This window comes from Coturnix japonica, chromosome 8 (assembly GCF_001577835.2).
Source record: "Coturnix japonica isolate 7356 chromosome 8, Coturnix japonica 2.1, whole genome shotgun sequence".
Classification (NCBI taxonomy): domain Eukaryota; kingdom Metazoa; phylum Chordata; class Aves; order Galliformes; family Phasianidae; genus Coturnix; species Coturnix japonica.
In genome coordinates this window covers 1,507,002-1,527,440 of record NC_029523.1, presented here as the reverse complement: position 1 = coordinate 1,527,440, position 20,439 = coordinate 1,507,002, and the positions used below count along the sequence as shown (strand labels likewise).

Below are 20,439 nucleotides of genomic sequence, written 5' to 3'. Positions count from 1 at the left end.
CAGTCTTGCCTTCTGATTCCCCAGAGGACATCTCTGTGGTTCTTAAAATGCAGATCAGACTGGCAATGATAATGATGAATTGTGTGGGTCTGACAAAAGTCTAAGGACCTACATTCATGCAAGTTGAGCGGTAAGAATCAGGCCCAGCACATTTTGGAGTTTAGTTTGCTGATATCAGAAAACCCGGGAGTAATTCAAAGGAACCAAACAGTTTTACTCTCAAAACTGTTACACAAACTACACAGCATTATCTGTTGTTTTTTTAAGTTCTAGACTGGATTATGCATAAATGTATACTGTAATAACATCAGTAAAGATAAGCACAGGAGAGGTATTTTGAAGATCAATTCCATGGGTCCAGTCCCAAAGAAGAAGACATTGCCTTCTTCACTCTGTAAAACAGGTGCTGAGAAGAATAATTTTCCTCTTTCTTTGTCTTTGCATTCACTTTGACAGGGAAAAAAACATTGCATTGTAAGCAAAACTTTCAGATGGGGCTAAAAAGAAATTGTTTCTTTATTTTCAGATTAAAAAAAAAAAAAAAAAAAAGAACCTAGGAAAAACACATTTATAATTCATCAGAAATAATGCTGACTGCAAAATGCTAAGTAATCTTCATGCAGTTTGCAAAGAAATGTATGTATTTTTTCAGGAATGAGAGAAAAACAGGTTTTTATGTTGCATTTGCTGCACTCTATGTATATACACAAAGTTTATAATGACAGACCTTTCATTTGATGTTTGAAGAACTTAAATCTGTTCTATTTGGAGAGTGGGATGCTCTCCAGAGAATCCAAAGACTAATGAAAGAAGAGAGATCTTGTTCTTTAATAGGATCAGCATTTGCTGCATCCCTATACACTTCTGCAATGGGAGGGCCATAGACCCACACACATTGTTTTATATTCTTGCAAGAACACAGGATGGTCATGAACTGTTACTGAAGGCTGGTTGTTGTTTTTTTATGAAAGTATTTGACTTAACAGAAGGCAAACACTGAAACTGGGAAATGCCTGGTCACGGTTGGTGTGATCTCCTCTTTCACAGTTATCTTAGAGAGCCGTCCTAAGGCATGAGGGGAGGGAAGATGTTAAAAAGCTATTGCTCTCCGACTGGGCATTTGCTAACCAGGAAACACTATGTGCCATTCAAAGCATGGGCACTGTGTATTCACTTCAAATTTTGTGAATACAAAAGCATGGGGCCTTTCAAAGACAAAGCAATGCTTTCTGCTATAAATTCCTTACCTATGCCTTTAAGTAAGTGAAAGGCAGTTTGATATTCCAAATATTAACAGTTCTACGAGCAGGAAATTAATGATGCATTTTAGCCCTCTCTCTTTCTCTCTGTTCTCTGATGTTGAATATAGGGTAAGCTTATTAGACTTTCCTTCAGGGTGGTACTTAGCACTTACTTTCCTCTATCTAGATACTGATTCCTGGAAGGCATGTAGGAACGTAATGGCTTGGATATACGAACTCTCTGTTGAAGCCAGCTGACATTGGCTGATGGATTTAGAAGTTACTGAAGGCAAAAGCATGTACATATGCGCATACACTCACACAGGCACATAGTGAGTATAATTGCATCTTTGTAAGATCCTCTTTACAATGCCATAAAGGAGCAGGAAGAGGCACACGCTGGAATATTTCTATATTTCATTTCTAAATCATGAAAAAAATGTAGATTGCTACCAAACTCTAACATGTCTTATACTCCCTTCACACTAGAGCTAGACACCAACAGGACAGTCATCTAAGAGGGGCTGTAAAGATGTTCCCTATCTTAACAGAGAATGCGCAATTTTGCGTAACACAGGTTTATAGTAAAGAGACAGAACAATTGTAGTTAATCTTAAATCATTTTTTCTTGAACTTTGTAGCGTTTTATTTCTGAGGTTATCAGTGATGATTACATTTCAGTAAGGTATTCATTGATGATGAAAGTTAGCACATTTTCTTTCAAAACCACATAGGCTTTTGACAGCAACCTTGCACAGGCTTCCCACTGTTAGCAGCAACCCATTTGCAGAGCTCAAATACTTTTCTACCTATGTAATGATTTGGAAACCACGTATGCATTCGGTAGTAAAAATTAGCCTCTGGAATGCACTTGTCTTATAAAACTTTGATTTGGGGCAATTTGCTTCACTACAGCATAAGAAAATGAAGTAACAACTCAAGCTATATGTCTGCAATGACTTGTAAGGGATCTCCAAAGCACATTTGAAAGGAAGTTCAACCATCCCTTGAACCTTTGTGCTTCAGGCTGAACAATTCAGACAGATGTTTAATCACTTCATGTTCACGAGGAAATGGTTATTCAATGGCTGTAGAACTGGAAAGTGGCATCGGCATTCCCTTTTAGAAACATAAGTAAAAACAATCCAGCTGAATCCAAGACATTGCGTACATTTTAAACATCAGATTTTTTGTTTTAATCATTAGATACCCTTTTAAATTCTCAGCAGCAGAAAAGCATAGACCTATAGTGCTGGCTGATGCAATTGAAAAGATGAAAAAGGATTCTCTGGTGCAGACTGGATAAAAAATGAGCATATTGTTTAACTGAATCTGCAGCAATAATTTTAGTGAAGATATTTAGCTTAAAGCAACACACACAAAAAAAGCACGACCCTGAAACTTTTACCAGGTATTTCATTGAGCGCCAGGCTGATTATACCTCTTCAGAAGAAATATCATAATAAATCCATGGGTTATTTGTTACTGTACGCTAAATACTGTGAAACACTTTCCTAAAAGAAAGATACAGTGTGGTTTTGATAAGACTACGGAGCATTTCAGCAAAACATACACATTATTCTTCATTCTACCATTTGACAATCTGAATGTTGTTCTTCAGAGAATACGAAAGTTTATAATGATTAACGTCCCGTGCTGTGGGAAGCATACACTCTACAACAATACTACTCTTGTGTTGCACTAGGCCTCCTTATCTATAACATCAGCACAAGTAATTTTTCAGATGAGTAACCAGCATTTCTGAGATAAGTCCTTCCTTTAGCTGCAATGGATAATGTGGGATTGGATATTGCTGTGTCAACTGAGGCCCCAGCAAGCTGGACAGCCTTCTAGTCATCACCCCCCCTTCTGCCCCCCAAAAAATCTCAGTGCCTGGATGAGTGGGACTCCAGAGTTGGCAGACAAATGCAACTGCCTCATCCCCACCCCAGCCCAACTTTCTGTCCCACCAAGAGATCATGTGTCAGCACAGCGCTCAGGATTAGACCTTCACACTTCAATCTGAGAATCTATTTCCTCCACCCCCAGAAATATCTTGCATGACTCATTATATAGAGTAAGATAAATTATGCAAACCAATAGTTGTGTCTAAATATGTCCTAGTGCACGCTTGTTTCCTAATCCTTGCCAGCAGAGAACTCACAGAACTCAAGTGATTTCAAATCACCTTATAACTCCAGTTTGCAGGGAAGAACTTGGTGGTGCACCTGGGAATCTGTATTCAGACCTGTATCTAGATATTTAACAGTGTGCAGCTCACTGTACAGATGAACAAAGCCATGTGAATCTTCCACAGGAGACACAAAGGAGTGTAACAGTGTCACCAGGCCCCGTGGTCCTACTGAATCCTGGGGAAAAGGTCAGAGGACATGGAGAGAATGAAGAATCACATCTCTTTGTCTTCCTTTTTACACGAACCTGACCTTTTTTTCCCCATGTTCTGAAAGAGAAATACTACTGCATAGTGAAATTATAAAGAAAGCTAATGCAGGCAGTCCCTTGTGATTGGGGCATAGATCCACCTTTATCTGGTCTGGTCCTGAGACATGCTCTCCCCCAGCCCAGCCATACAGCAGTTCTGCACTGGGGCCTGACTCAGAAGAGCTGGAATGCACAATGGCTGAGACAACCAGGGGAGAGCACAGCCCACAGACTTTTGCTTTTTGAAGTAATGAGACAAACAGGCTGTGCAAGCAGTAATTCCCTCATTTGGGAGAATCCCCAAAAAAACAGCACATCACTCTACCTGCTGAGGGCTGTGTCCTGAAATTTTTCTTTGATGGGGAATTAATGTGTTGCTGTTTTGACCATTGTTTTGACTCCTGTTTGTAGAGGTAACACTATGTCTTATCACTAGACAAGATGGAATCCTGAGACTGTCACCTTCAGCCTCATACTGGTTCAACAATATAACTTCCAGTTATACTGTCATATGAATGACACTGGCCAGACAGGACCTAAATTTAACCATCTGAGCACAGTATTCACTCTCAATTTTGTTTGAGACTACATAGTTGTCAAATAGATATATCAGATATATCAGGTGAGACATGGGCTACATTATGCTTATGTCAATAGGTTGTTATGGCAGGAAGCAGCTGCAGACCTGGGGAGAGTCCTTGTAGTAGTCAGTTGTTGGCTATATGATGTTCAATTTTTATTTATAAGCATTCCTAGTAGTTGTTACAAAGGGCACTTTGTTGTTGCTGTTAATTGATAACAGTCTCAACAATCTCCACAAACCAAAAAAGCTCACAGTTTAGCCACCAGAACAAGCTTTTGGGCTTGCTTCTAACTGAATGCACGCTATGAACACAACCAGTGTTGGTTACTGAGGGCTAATGACTGAAGCTAAAACATCGTGGTCACAGAATCTTACCCTCTCTTCTCCTCACCTTGTTAACGGAGGAGCAGCATGCTTTGGCTTCGGAGTCACAAGTCCATAAGGTGCTTTTCCTGCAAAGTACCTTCCTTTTCAGAATTCACTCTCACTTGATCCATCAAAGCTTAAGCTTCATTGGCTTCAAGATCATTTTAAGAGATGCATTTGTCGCTACTTTGTAGTTTTGTCAGACAATGTATGCTTATGCACAAGCGTGCCACAGAAACACAAAGGTATTTGTGCTCTGGCTAACACTACACACTTCTGAAAGTTTACCAGCTCATCCTAGCATAAGGTGCGCTATGTTACCATGTTTACTCAGTGTCTGTGTTGTTTTCTATTTTATATCCAGTGCCTATTAACGGAGGGATGTCGCTTTCCTCATCTACACACCTTTCAGAAGTAGGCTGTAATTGCTCCACCACTTTAGTAATTTGTGACACTCCTTAAAGCCATCTCTGCTTCTTCCTTGTACAAACTGGGAAGCACTTTGCTGCCCTGCCAGCTTTCTTAAAATGGCAAAAGCAGCTGGATCTAATCGTTTCCTGAAGCCAACACTGTGTTTTGGATGTATATTTTGCTTTTTATGATATCCATTTTATAGGCTTTCACTGGTTAAATTACAGTGAATACAGAGAGACAGATTTTGTGAACTACTAGCAGATGTTCGCTGTTGCTAGTTTTATGAGTCTTGTAGAACAGCAGGAACAGGCTATGTGCAAAACATTTTTTTTTGTGATTTTGCCATCTCATACTGTTCTCACAGCACTGGCTCAGTAATGATATGATAAAGCTTGGGAGGTAGGCTTTGATTGCAGACTAGCTGCTGTTGGGGCCTTCAGAAAGCCAGACCTGTAAAGTGCAGTTTGTTTTCTAAAGTTGCTGCCTGTGGCTGAGACAGATGGGTTAGCTAGAAATATGTCATTTATAATACAATCAAATGCTTGACCTCTTATTCAGGTATTGGTTGTTATGACATGGATGCTGAATGTTTAAAACTGTCTCACAGCTTGTTTTGTTCAGATGTAAGCTGTGGTAGCTTTATCTGAAATGCTAATTTAGGATCAAATGATCGTGTTGGCATTATTTATTCGAATTTTGGAACACTTTGTTGTACACAGGAGAGAATGATCATGAACAATTCCACATAAAAACCAAGAGTACTGGAAGCTGTAAATTTTAAACAATTCCTTCTAAAAATGCCTTACTTGAAATCGGGCACACATTTGGGTAGTGAGTGTTTCATTGGGATAATTCAGAAGAGCACTCCTGAGCTAACAAGGCACTTGGTGGAAATGGCTTCGTAGTCGAAGACATGTTGCAGGCAGGGGGATAGATACCTTTTAATACACAATCAGCCTTGCTCTGCAGTCTGAACAGAAATGAATTATCACAGGCATAGACAGCATACAGATAGAGCAAGGCTGAGTCTGTGATAGCACAAGCTTTACTCTGACTCTGTAATATATCCATCTACAGAGTTCACACCTCCTTCTGTCCTCCATCTCCGCTGCCCATAGCTTATAAGTGTTATCTGAGCTTACATGTATTAACTGTGACTGTAGGCAGAACAGCAATTGTGTTAAAAGATTATGTTTAAAACCTCAAAGCAAAAATTTTGAAATATCAAAATTGAGAGTGTTTTATCCTATACTAATTCAGCCTTTTCTTGTCCCTATGCATTAATATCTCTACTACAACGCAAATGCAGATTGGAAAAAACACAGGAATAGGTCAGTCTTAATACAAGCATTAAATAGTTCTGTAGCGATTCATTTTTGCAACCTTAAAATGTTATTTTGGCAATATTTAGAAATAATTTCCTTTGTTCTCTTTTCTTTTCTTTTGGAATATCAAAATGAAAATAAAACAAACAAACAAAAAGTTAACAAAGAAAAAACAAACAGAAAATGCTATCAACACAGAAAATGCAATGGAGGGAATGAAGCATTTCCCAGCAGAGATACCTGCTGCAGTTGTGGAGAAGGCCCTTGCGAAAGCACAGGTGCTTCCACATTAGCTTCATGCTGATCTGTTCCCTTTCTCTCCCGATTTCATTTTCTTGCACAGTCCAGCGAGGGGGAATAATTTGATACAGGAACCTAAGGGAGAGAAAATGGGACCAGAACAGTCAGGAAAAGATTGTGACCGGGGAGAAAGAAAGCTGACAAATGAGGGAGGCAAAGAGAGAACTCAATGTCTAAGATGCTAAAGTTTGAGCCATACGGCAGGTGGTTGGAAACAGGGACATCGGTAACTTCCATAGGTGACACCTGGAAAATCCATTAGTAACAAACATTACCACTTTCTCTACCACATAACTGGAAAACAAGCTTGAAATGATAAAGTGCAAGAATTCACTGTACAAATGATTATCAAATTTGAAAGCACCTCCTGCAGTATCTAATTCGGCTTGTGCAAAACTGCTCCTCATATGCAATTTCCTGAGCATTATCATAGTTCCAAATCAATCAAAATAAGAACTTTTGAAAGACTATTTTAATACAACTCACTCTGAGAAACTTTATGCAACTGTCCACTGCAAATAATCTCTGATAATTTCTTCTTTACTTCTCCTATTTAATATCATCTTAAATCTGTGCAGCAGTTACTACCAATGCAGGCTCTTAGAGCCCTTTGAATGATATAGATGTTATTGCCACATCTATCTTAGGCACTTAATTGTAGCAAAGTTCATGTATGCATTCTTTAACCCTTCCAGAACTATCTGAAGTCGTAGGCTTTAATTTCTTTTAGGGAAGAAGTCAGTAAATGCTGTAAGAACAAGTCCAGAGGATAATGATGTTTACTCTGACTTGAAGTTTTTCCCCTAATTTGGGCATTTTTTTCCCATGTTCCTGCAAATATTCATCAATTTTCAGTTTTTTAAATGAATGAAACTGAATGTTATCTAGTTGCAGTTACAGTCAGTTTAGTGAGAGCCTTTATTGTCCAATATTCTGCACATCCTAAATAACATTATACCAAAAAAAAATTAATACAGGCTGCTTTACGGAATGCCCAGAATACTCCTTCTATCCCCAAATGCAGGCAGTGATACATCTGTCCCTGCCTTGTATACACCCCTTTTGTGCCCTGCCGGTGTCACCTGAAGATACCCAGCTTGTGTTTATGTTTTCTTTTTTCATACTTCCACAGCCATCTTAGAGGGAATGTTTACCTGTCTATTTGCTTTTTCCTTTTGAAAGGGACTTATCTCCAACTTGGGCTTGTTACAGCGTTATTGGTCTTGAACCTGCAGAGGTTCTCTATTTACAGAAGCTGATGTTCAATTATGGGGAGTATGGGAAAGTTCACATCAGCATTGAATATGCTGTTTTTCTTTTTTTTGCTAAAAAACGTATAATGTTGCTACAAGCATTTCAAAACTATCTTATACTACTATTATTACTTTGCATAACATAATCAACTGTAAATATTCTATACATTTTACAGACAATGATTTCAGCAGTGTTCTGATTATTCAGCTGAGAATAGCAGCTTTGTGATCAAATAATTTTTGATAGCATTTCTGTTCTTGTGACCATTCTGATACTTGAAGGAAGAGGCACAGTAGCCAGCTTCCAGACTCTGTGGCGTGATGTAAGGCTCATTTCCAGTGTAACACCACCAATGTCTGCTTTACAGGTTGATGACCAAATGAAGTTGCTTCAGAACTGCTGGAGTGAACTCTTAATTCTAGATCACATTTACCGGCAAGTGGTACACGGGAAAGAAGGCTCCATCCTTCTGGTTACCGGGCAACAAGTGAGTACGTGGGCTCAGAGAAGTATTGATGGCTTTTTAATAATCATTTTCAAAATAGCAGGAGTTTAACTAGGTCAGAAGCACTTCTGTGTTCTCAGAGATTCTCCACAAATAATGTAGCTAAAATGACTTGTGCACTCTGTTCCTAGTCCGTTGATTACAGTTAAACTTATAAAAGCAGATATAATCATAAGCACTTTGCTTTTCAAATATACTTGTATACCTCAGTGATTGAAAAACAGCAGATGAGAAGTGTTTCTCAAGGATTTATTTTCTTGGAGCTAAAAAGGTTTGTTTCTGACAGCAACAACAGATGTCCCAAACTCTGTGCTTTAGGTCTAAGCAATTTTAGTTTATTTTCCCTACAGAATTATGGTTTACTCAAAGGAATCGCTAACTAGATCAGAAACCTGGATAACTTGCAGCTACTGCCTCAGAAATACCTTGCTTTTAGAGAAGTATGCACTTGTGTGAGAGACTGGGGAGCTGAGACACCTAAAACCAGGAAAATAATTCAGACCATAGGATATACATGCAGATCTTGTCTCAGGAGCTGTCCCGGGCAATGTGCACTGCAGTTTCTGCACAGCTTTCTAACAGATGTCAGATGCTTGGGTTACTCAAAACGCAGAATCCATAATGTGGGGAAATACTAGGAAAACTGTGAGAAAAACTGAATAAAGTAGGAAGCTTTGACTCACTCATAGTCTCCAAAGCACAGAGAACGCAATAAAGAGCCTTATTCCTAAGATTCTTCTTTCTGAAAAAAAAAAAAAAATATCTCAGTATCAAAGAGAAGTAAAGTACACCTGTGTGTTATGTTCCCAATTCAAAGTGGGAACTAATGACGGCCCACTGGTATTTAAGCAACTGCAAAGTAAACCATCTAGATGTATACAGACATGAGAAAGAGTTCCTTTTTCTAGCTATACAGATGCATCATTTGTGCCTGCACGCTCTGGAATCTGCATACAGGTTTAGTCACAGTTCTCACACTGTAGCCATTTCTTAATGCTAAGTGTTTATAATGATGTTTATAAACACTTCCTAGCATTAAGAAATGGCTTCGACTTTAGAAAAGGAAGAGGAATAACTGCCTTTGTGACTAAAAGATGCACAGTAGAAGGGGAAAATGAATCACTTGTACAGGAAAAGTAGTGGGAAAATTCTACAGAACTGTCTGCTGTACCTTGTGGGAAAGTCCCTAAAACCTACATGAGATAAAATTGTAGCCTCTAACTATATGAGAAAAAAATAGTTGCATTATTCCTGATTAATATCAGTGCTAAGGAAAAAAATTACTGATTCAATTTCCATTTCACAATCTGCAAAACAAAAAGAATTATACTGGCAACTATTTTATTTACCACACAGGGTTCTGGTTTGATTCCTTTGTTGTTAATCCACAAGCACATAGACTCATTTCTGTTACTGAATAAACTGCTAAATTAATGCCTCCTTTGTTATGTGATGAGCTAGCTTTTAAGGGTGCCCAGTGAATACATTCCACAGAACCTGTTAGACATTTACATACCTTTACGTTCTTAGCACTGCCTCCATTTTTCCACACTAATAGTTCTTATCTGAATTAGCCACTTTTATCTTTTTATTTGTAGAAAAGAAAAAAAAGCAGCTGTATGTGTTCTCATGGCAAGGCATAGCATTTTATTGCTGTTGGACAACAGCACGCTAATTAAATGCACTAAGAAATCATCAGCTGGTTTTGGAAGCTGTCTATTTCCAACTAAATTTAAACCTGAATAAATTGAACAGTTTACATCAATTTTTGCCCCACATTTGTCAAGTAAGTTTAATGCATCCTCCTTTCAACCTAGTTTGGCTTTTCTATGCCAATATTTGTCACTTGCAACTGGTGCAAGCACCCCTAAGTTTTCCATCCTCTGCTGTGCATTCCTCTTCACACTTAGGCTGCTTGGGAAGCAGGGAGTCATTTTATCAGAATACCGAACCAGACCCATTCCTTTCAGCAAGTTTTTTCAGCACATGACTGTCTTCCTTCCTGAATTCTGCTGCAAAGCAGAGAGTTTTAAGAGACCAGTAAAGACTGATGCAAAGAAGGCACTGAGTACCTCAGTCTAGTCTAACAGCCTGTACTAAATCACCAGTCAACTCAGCAACAGATTTTCCTTGCTGTTCCCTTACTAGTGATTTGACATCCTGCACAAGTCTCAGCTTTAGCTGATTTAAACAGGCTAGTTTAGAATCTTCCTTACATACTTGGACAGTGCTTCTATATTTTTTGTTCCTGCTTTCATCTACTGCGTGCTACTGTCTTTTCACAGTGTAGCACAATAGTTAATTTCTTGTTAAGCCAATCTGATCCACCACAACTACTCTTGAACATCAAAAAAAAAGGACCATCCTGGCAGCATCAAGTTGGTCTGTTGTCCTTCTAAAACAAAAGTCTAGTTCAAATGTATTTGTAACAGGGGAATTATGACTATTCCTCTCCACTATTTAACTGCAAAATAACTCTGGGAAAACACAGTTCTAGACCATGGCACTACCAGTATTTGCTGCTCCACTAAATGCTGCAAACTTGCTGGCTGCTGCCCCAATCCTTCCAGTTCCTCCAGTATGAAAACGGAAATAAACATGCCACCGTCTCACAGAAATTAATTGATTAAAGTGTGGAAAGCACTCTGACACTTCTGATGAAAAGTGCTGTATATGTTTTTACTTACAGCTACCAGCAAAGCACTATGAGCAAAATTACAGTCAATCACCTTGCTTTCAAATATATTAACTTTAAACTGAGGTCCGGAGCTAGATAGCCTACTTTATTACCTGAGAGATCATGACTATTGCCACAAGTTACCAAATTTAAGACCTTAGAAGCCTCATTCCTTGCTTTCCTTAATATATTCCTCCATAAAAGTTACTCATAAACACAGTCCTTTTTACAATCACAGTCAAGGGGGAAACTGTCAGGGGGGAGCTTACTACCACTTAATTAGAGCATACCTGCTCTCTCCGCTCTGAGTGCACAGCCTCTGCTCCTCAGATATAAAAGTCAAACTTAATCTAGCTCTCCAGGGCCATACCGTTTTTTGTTCAATCCTAGGTATCTAAAATGGGCCAGTAGTTAGAAGCACACTCGATAATTTTCAAGCACATCAGCTCACACCTGTTACCCTAGGGCATTCTTATCACATTACCATACATCTGTGTTTCCCTCAAGCCATTGGCTTATGAGTTTTTCCCAGTGTCAATCCACTGTTCCTACTTTGAATGGAAAAAAGTGTAGTCAGCAACAAAGTGAACAATGTCCCTCGTACAAAAAGGCTGTGGTTTACTTTATTTTGTTATTTATTTGGTTCGAGTTTCATAAATGAACCTCTTTTGTGTGCATGTGTGTCAGGAAAGCACTTTTTTCATATCATTACAATTCCTCGGCAGTTCCTCAGAAACAAGTTCCTCCCTGTGCTGCACACTTCATTTTCTGCACTAACTACTGCCCCTCAGCAGCAGTAATTACCATTTCAAAAGGAAATAAAGTAGCACAAATGCATTTTACAACTCTCCAAATTTCATAATAGAAAACAGCCAAGGAGTGATTTGCAATGTGGTAGTTAATTGTAAATCATTGCCAATATGCTCTCCATCCGCCAAGTTTAGTAGCCTTGCCATGTGCCTTGTGATTTTAACAGACAATTTGCCATTATAGAAATTTAACACATCCAAGTTGAGCGCTTTATTTTTGTATCTTCTACTCCAACAAAACACAGTCAATTTCCAAGACTCAGCATATACAGGATAGATAGTGAAGTTCTGTACAGAATGTCACTGCTCTTGCATTTTCAGGCAGCATTCAACACACAACACATCAGTTGTAGGGTTGGAGACACAAGTCGCTCATTTTGTTCATACCTCCACTCGTCAATGTTGCCAAATCTGTTTGCTGAGTTTGGTCAAAGCCTTTCAGATTAAAAAGGCTGCCTAAGAATGTGCCTAAATCTGATACTTTTTGAGACTGTTCAAAGTACTGATTAATTTGCATACATCAGACATATATATCCTCTCACCCAGACTTATATTCTAAGAGAACACCGGAGGAGAACATGAACAATAACCAAGATCTAAACAGCATTTTGCTTTGAAGTAAATCATAATCTAGTTTCAATTTAGATCAGAATTTTGTGGCTTGGACCTCCACTGAAATGGGATGCTTTGTAGCTCTTTCAGCTGTACTTTACTGAAAGGCATTGAGGCATCGCATAGGGGCTTTGCCTGGGGAATTTTCTGTGAAAGTGCCATTTTTGTTAGACTTACCACTTGCAGAGAAGGCTTCAACTCTCCCAATGTACGTGAATTCATTGGCCTCAGAGAATCTGCTTGTCTAGGTGACCAAGTTGCCTTACAGCTGAAAAGGTTTTCAGGAAAAAGCTTCATTTTCAGATTGCAGGCTGCAGATGATTGTTTCACAAATAAGGGTGACCCTTGCAGAAGCAGCGCTGTCATACAAATTTAGAAGTGTTAGAGAGAGAACACACCTGTGAAAAAACACACCTGATCTCTATTCACATTTGCTTTGCTATCAAACCTCTTGTAGCAATGATGTTTTAAGAATAAAATTCCAAATCCAGTTCAAAGACAGAAGCAATACATCTATCTGTTTCAACCATCTCTAGTCCATTGAAGCAGCAATAGTTTTGGGATCAAAAGCAAAAGCATCCAGTCTTCTAGACTGATAGGAAAGAGTTCAACATGGTAGAGAAGAGATTCAGATAAGAGCGTAAGAAAGGAAAATGAAATCAAAAGAGTTTCAAGTCCCTGAAAAAATAGACTGAATTAGTACAGTCCTATTGGTGTTGCCCAAACATTTACAAAAAATCTCCATTGATGGACTGTCTTCCAATACTGTACATTCAGCAGTGGTTGCATATCACCTCTTCTATACATAAGAAACACAAAGACCATTGCAACACTGAAGCAAATAAATGGATTCTATTGTGCTCTAGGTCAGTTATATTTTAACACCTTCATATTAACAGTTTGAAGAATGGATTACCACCATTACTAAAGTAGAAAATTTAATGTTACAGGTTAAAATAGCTCTCTGAATGAAACTTAAAAATATTTTTATCATCATGCCTTTTATGACATAAATATATCTACTATAAGTGGATTTGTATATGATCAACAACAGAGCACAGAAATCTTCCAATCTTGATGTACTAATCTTTTTTGAAACTAAGTTAGACACACTTTGCAATACTTTAGAGTGTTAACATTTGCATTTTATAACTAATTAGCAAGCACAATAACACCATCCTAGGGGAAAGGTCCACTGGCAACTTAATTCATTATCTTCTATTATTGTATATCATGTTAAAATGACAAGCATCTTACACTGCGTAGCTCATCACAATTTTAATTAACATATCTAAAACTGATATGAGCATTTGCTGATTTTGTCTGCACCGAATCCTCCTTGATTTTTGTGGAGGCACTTATATGTGCTTTTACACATTCACTTGCTTTGAAACATAAAATGCATTGTTTTAAATATAATTAATGAAAGTATTAAAAACATGAAAATATGAACGTGAATTTAATAACCACCACAACTGCCAGCAAAATATAAATTCTCTCCCACCTCAGGAAATAATGAATGAAATTAAGTGAAAATAGTGAAATTAAGGATGTGATAGTACATTAACTTGCTTGGTATATACTATGCTTAATGCCTTTTTCTGGGAGAAATGCTCACCCAGCCACCTAGCCAGATACTAAAGCCAACTCAAAGGCTTCAGGTCTTTCAGTGCAGGTTGCCACCCATGGATGGGAGCAGCAGCAGAGGCCCCCCAGCCAGCAGCAGGCTCTGCTGCCAGAGTAGCACACAGCCGAGCAGGGAGGAAGATGGTCATTTTGCTGCACCCAGATGTTTGCTGCCAAAAGGGCAGTGAGCTAACTTAATTTATGTGAGAAAAAAAATCTGCAGTATTAGTCATTTCCATCTCTTAACCGCTCTGCTTACCAGTTGAGAAATTTTTCAATAGCTGACTTTCTAAATGCTGCTGAACTGGAGGTACTTTACCAAGATATATTATATTTAAGAAGAATTTTCATAAACACTCAGAACTGGCCTAACTTGCTTCCACTGTCATTTAAGGCATTTGGCACTTTTAAGTCAATCTGAACTGGATCAAAAAAAAAAAAAAAAAGGACTTAGAAAAAATACTTAGCATTACCATACCCCCTCTGCAGCACCATTTAAGTTATGATCCTCTTTACTATTAGTTTTGGTTTTTTCTTCCATTGCTGTTAGTATTTCTGTATTCTCTTTTGCAAAGCCTGCTGCCTCACTGTCCCGGCCCTCACTTTTGCAACACAGGAAGCTGGGAAGGCCAGCAAACTCAGGGGTAGCTGTAAGAAGTGGCCACCAGAAATGCTGAAAAGAAGGGTATTACATGAATGCTGCCTGTTGAAATGAGCTAAACACGTTTTTTTACATGGAGTACAAAACTGGAAGTTCTTACACAGATTTCTGCCCAATATTCTTGATCAGAACGCATCTACAAGATGTGTGAGGTTTACCTGAGGCCACTTCATATTTCGGACTTTCAACAGATGTCCCAGCTGCTAGGATACAGTCTAATACATTTCATGCTGTCTTTGGACTAGAGATTTGACCCTGGACTTCCGACATCTCAGTTGACTGCTGAAAAATTCCCAGTCTGGCATTTTTGATACCTTAGGTAATCTAGTCCATAGATCTTAAAAGAGCCACAGCTCATGCTGGATGCACAGTTATTTTCTACTGTCATGACAGCAGCAGTCTTGGCCATACGTAAAGCCAGTTTGACTCTCCAGGTGGGAGGCAGACCGGTGAGGACATTAAGCACAAAGTTAGATGGCAGCAGAGTGGAAGTTTCTAGTACCTAATTTTAGATTTAAGCACATCAGTTAGCAAACGGTACTACAGCACAGCCTGTAGTATAGCACATACAGTGATACCCACACTAACCCTACACAATTAAGTGTAAGTACCAGAATGGCAAGAACAGGTAGTAGCATAAATCATCATACAGGGCTGTTCTGTTGGCACTGCTTTTGTACTGAGCTAACCCAGTCAAATCTCTATCATTACTTCTTTATCATTTCTATATTCATCATGCAAGATAGCACTGAGTACTGGTACATGAGGAATTTACACCTCCAGTCATCTGTGCAGCCAGAACTTTATGCCTACTGCTTTATTTCTAAATTAAGTGATATGAAAGCATCACTGAAACCTCTGTTTTCAAGAATGCCAGTTAACTTGTCACCAAAATCAACTAAACTACGCAGTACTAATAATGGGGAAGCCATTTGTTGATTTGATTTTACCAAATGGAATTTGCCATACAGCGATAAGTAAATATTAATATGTCACTGTGCAAGTAAGCTCAAAAACAATACTCTTTTAATTTTTGTCTTTTAAAAGCATGTTTTATCATGAACTGAAAGGTGAAAGTATTAAAACACCTTTTACTATCAGTTTCTGCATACAGAACCAAACAAGCAGGACAGTATACTATTTAATGTGGCCAATTTTTTCCAAAAAGACATTAACTGAGGCTTTTTCATGCACAGTTGATTTTGTATAAGCTGATTGACACCTTTGGGGGTCGTCTTTCCACTGACTTATAATTTTGCTCACTCTTGAAAAAAGCCTCCTGCACACCCAGTATTCTCTAGTTAAAGTCGAAAATTCAACTCATCATATTTACACAATAAAAAAAAAATCCATCCTGCATTGTTTTTAATTGCAAATCCTACTCAAGGGACCAATTCTCCTGCTTAGGAGGCAGCCCTGTGCCTTCTACTAGAGAACCAACTGCAGTCAATTATGGTAATGAAATGTCAATAAATATAAAAATTTAATACAGCCAGCTCATGGTGAGTGGCAGATGAGGACTTGCCTCCCAGACAAATTTGCTGGTGTTGCAAATATTAAATGCACCTGAAAGAGTAGCAGGTTGCGTGAGAGCTCTCCAGTAGAGGGATGGTGGGAGATCCAGACATCTACTGGGCTTTTCCATTACGGCATAATTGCAGCACTAAAGCCACTGATATTCTTGACATCCAGACATCTTAACTTCTTATTATGAATTGAAAGGCATATTTCCCCCTCAAACTGGAACCTCAGTGAGGGATTTTGAGCTTTCTTCCTCCACTTAACAAAGCATTAACATTACAAAATGGAAATTAAGTTGAGAATGAGTTGATATTTGTATGTGACCAGTTTCTCAATAGGAAGTAGTTGAATCATATCACCATATTAAACTGTTCTATAAAGTATTTGGGCATGTTACTACTTTTTAATTACTAATTAAGTAAACATATATCCTTATATATAAAGAAATACATTTATGTATGTGGAGGGGGGGTGGAGGGAGAGAGAGAGAGAGAGAACAGACAAAGTGGAAAGCAGATTTTGAAAGACAGTTTGTCTGGAAGTTACAAAGACTGGATCCTAGGTTAGTCACAGATTTCTTTGGTTCTGAAAAAACAATTTAATGTCACCACTTCAGTGTTCCCAAGTATAAAAGACAGCAATAAAAACAATCTCATAGGATATTTAAGCATAATCCATTGACTTCACTGAAACATAAGCACGACTCTAAATGCTCTCCAGTGCTATTTTTAACATTCATGCCAAAAGTGTAACTTCATTTTTCTTGTACTGTTGCTTCCAATCAATGTCTCTGGAGCACTGAGTATATATAAATAAAATGTCTTATTAAAGTCTGTAACCTATTGATTACATAAAGGTCATCTCTAGGAGAGGTTAGTTTTAGTCCTTTTCAATCATCTATCTTATCTTTCCTGGCTGAAATTTTGACAGGCTTAAGTCCTAGAGTTTCTTCTTGCTTTACAGCTGTTTATGATTGAGCAAAATCAATTTAACACTTTTAAAATAAAGAAAAAAACATGTTTCAGTAACAGTTATTTAGAAAATATAAATCCTAAGGGATCAGTGCCTGGAAAAACAAAATTTTCAGTACTTTTCTTTTTCCTTCAGTGTTACCTGGTCCTTCTTTATTAAGTACCTTATTATGAGAGACCTTAAAGACTGGATTACTGCACTGACATCTTTAAACACACTGCTAACACAAAGCGTGCACTTACCATTGGGCTTTGCCTTAGTTTAAATCTGGGCTACACCAATGTGTGGTTGTATGAAGTATGGCTGTCAATTCCCCTGTTGCTGTGGAGGCCCCTAAGAGACTAAAGCTCTGCAAATACGAGAACAGCCAGGCAAGAAAAGAATTTTGAAAACACCTAGTGCATCACAGCCCCTATGTTTTGTCTCTAGATCATAGCATTCCCTGAGGCCACAGGGCAGGAGTATGTCTCAGCTTTCATCATCCCATGACAAAGTCCACAGAAGTTAGCAGAGACCATCCTCACAGCAGCAGTGGCTGGTGCAGCTATTTGTGCATCCCCTTAATGACACTAGCATTTCCATAAAAATGTTTTAGCATGCACAGTGGTGAGGTTGACTGATTTCAAGAACTGCAACTGAGTATAACAGATAGGAAGTGCTTTAAGGACCCTTGGCTTATAGACATTGCCCTTTTAAAAATACAGAGCATTCACTGCAGCTTTCTGTTGGTTCTCTACACACAAGAGCCATTTAGGACAGCTTGTGGAGAGGCCAGTCTCTCCAAGAAGGAAAGGGCAGTATGACAAGGGCAGCAGACCTCCCCTGCAGTCACACTCCTTATTGTGCTGCAGATCAAGGGGCTTCATGTGCCACAGTGGCTGCCCAGAACAGTGTCGGTGCAATTGGCCTGTGCCACGCACCTGCCCAATCCTCCTCCCATAGCAGAAAAGGTTCTGCTAGAACACGTCCCTTGGAGCCAGCTCCAGAGAGTGCCAGGATTTTGTGTAGCTAAAGAGAACAGAAACTACCCTCACAATACCTCCACTTCCTGTGGGAATACACCGACATTTCTGGGCTTGAATAGATGTTTCTGGCCAAGTTATGGGCACCAGATTGTTTCCCATGAATACCTCTGTATCCCTCAGGACTAATATGCCTGGTGTGGGCGCAAAGCCCAACTATATCAGTCTCTCTCCGCAAGATCATACAGTTGCAATGAGAACAAGAGACACAAATTAATAAGGGACATAGTTCCCAGTGTCATAAGCAGTATTCAGATATAAAGCTTCTAACACAAGCTAATACAGACAAACCAACATTCAGAGGTGTGACATACCATTAAGATATATGGTTTAATAATAACTCCAATATATACCGTTGTGCTAAAATGGGTTTGTATATGAAATCATCCTGACTTGATAACATCATTAAATTTAGAGTATTGTTTCATCTAGGAGTATCCTAGATACATGTGATTGCTTGAAATACTCTAAAGTTGTTCTGTGGGCACAGACAGATGTCAGACAGAAATATACTTCTCTTTCACAGGTAGATTATTCCGTAATAGCGTCACAAGCTGGAGCCACCCTCAACAACCTTATGAGCCATGCACAAGAACTAGTAGCAAAGCTTCGTTCCCTGCAGTTTGATCTACGAGACTTTGTATGTCTCAAATTCCTGGTGCTGTTTAGTTTAGGTAGGTAAATCCTACTTTTTATGCTTACATTATTCCTTACTACTGTTGTGTTGTTTCTTTTTTCCTAAAACTGCTAAATATATTTTGCTTTTGTTATTGTTTCCTGAAAAACAAATATGATTTTAAAATATATCTTATGAGATCCACAGTAAACAGGTGATCATTTTTAAATAATCACTTGCAGGACAATTAAATGGAAAGATTAAAAGTGGGTTTTGAAGTGGTTCCTAAAACCTATAGAATTTAGTAGAGTATTACAAGCTTACTCTATTTACTTTCTGAATATTCCTGAACAAAGATAACATTCAATTATAAGTTCCAGAGCACAGAGGAAAATACAGATTGGTATATTTTTATAATATTGAATATGTTTATGTAAAGCAGATGATTTGGAGATATGGTTAAAATATTTTTTTTTTTTTTTTTTTAAAGGAACTTCTGGTAAGTATAAACAGTCTTGTTTGCATATGGTTGTCATACAGTAACACATAAATCAGGAATGTAACTCGTGGTCTTCAAAAAGTGAAAGGAACTCCTGAAGTGCAGATTAATGATAATAGCTTTGTGACAAATCTAAGTAGGAAATAACCTTTAAAGGGAAGATTGTTTTGCACTAGCAGAGGGGACACAGTTGAAAGATACCTATGCAAGACAAATTAGTTAAACCAGTGCCCTTCAATGAATCAGTCAAGAAAAATTACCAGTGCCAGGAATAAAAAAAGGGCTTAGGGAGATGGATTCCTATTGACTTCATAGGAACAGATTTTTTCTGCCTGTCTTCTGTTTCAGGTTTGCACATTGTTGACTCAATAGAACTGGTCTAAATAAACTTTAGCTAAGTGAATTTCTTATTTACTGGCAGGCAGTTGAAAGGAGAGACTTAAAAACATAAATAAGGTCAGATCCAGCAATTTCTCCATAGCCAAAATTATGGTTTTACTCAGAAGTTGTTTGTCTACAAAGAGAGCAAAGAGTTGAGCCAAGCACAACAATGAAAGGAATATCAGCAGTGCTGATATTTAATGATCTTTTCCTTTAATTATCCTTTTTTTTTAAAAAGATTCTCTAAAGGAATAAAATTCTACAAATTATTATAATACAACTGCAGATAAACCAAGAGGAGTAAGACAATTTTGCATATGCTGAGAAGATTCAATTACTCTCTGAAATATGTCCATCCATGCGGTATTTATAGTGTTTGAATCTGCTATGGAAAGCTAAGATGAAGCTCTCTCAAAACACAAATAGCATTTTTTCTCTCATTTATGCTGCTATAAAGAGAACTAGTTCTCCTGCTAATGGGAGCCTTGTAGTCATATTACTTCTTTATAGAAATGATGTAGCAAAGAAAGGGTCAGCACCTTTCCAACTATTAACTCACTATTTAGCGCTTTGCAAAACTCATTTTGTTAAAAGTCAAAGCAAAATGTTATTC

At 38.2% G+C, this 20,439-nt stretch overlaps 1 protein-coding gene and 1 long non-coding RNA gene across 2 annotated transcripts in view; one reads left to right on the top strand and one right to left on the bottom strand.

Moving 5' to 3' along the window:
* NR5A2 (nuclear receptor subfamily 5 group A member 2) overlaps positions 1–20,439 on the top strand; it is an 82,678-nt gene that overhangs the window by 39,882 nt on the left and 22,357 nt on the right. The window contains exons 6-7 of the mRNA XM_015869514.2: positions 8,293–8,412; positions 18,857–19,004. Of these exons, the coding sequence (XP_015725000.1) occupies positions 8,293–8,412; positions 18,857–19,004 (268 nt within the window). The remainder of the gene's footprint in view (positions 1–8,292; positions 8,413–18,856; positions 19,005–20,439) is intronic.
* LOC116653761 lies at positions 6,575–12,884 on the bottom strand. The gene is made up of 3 exons (XR_004308178.1): positions 12,706–12,884; positions 9,114–9,172; positions 6,575–6,746 (listed from the first exon to the last, which is right to left on the bottom strand). It is a non-coding gene; the product is annotated as an uncharacterized LOC116653761 (long non-coding RNA).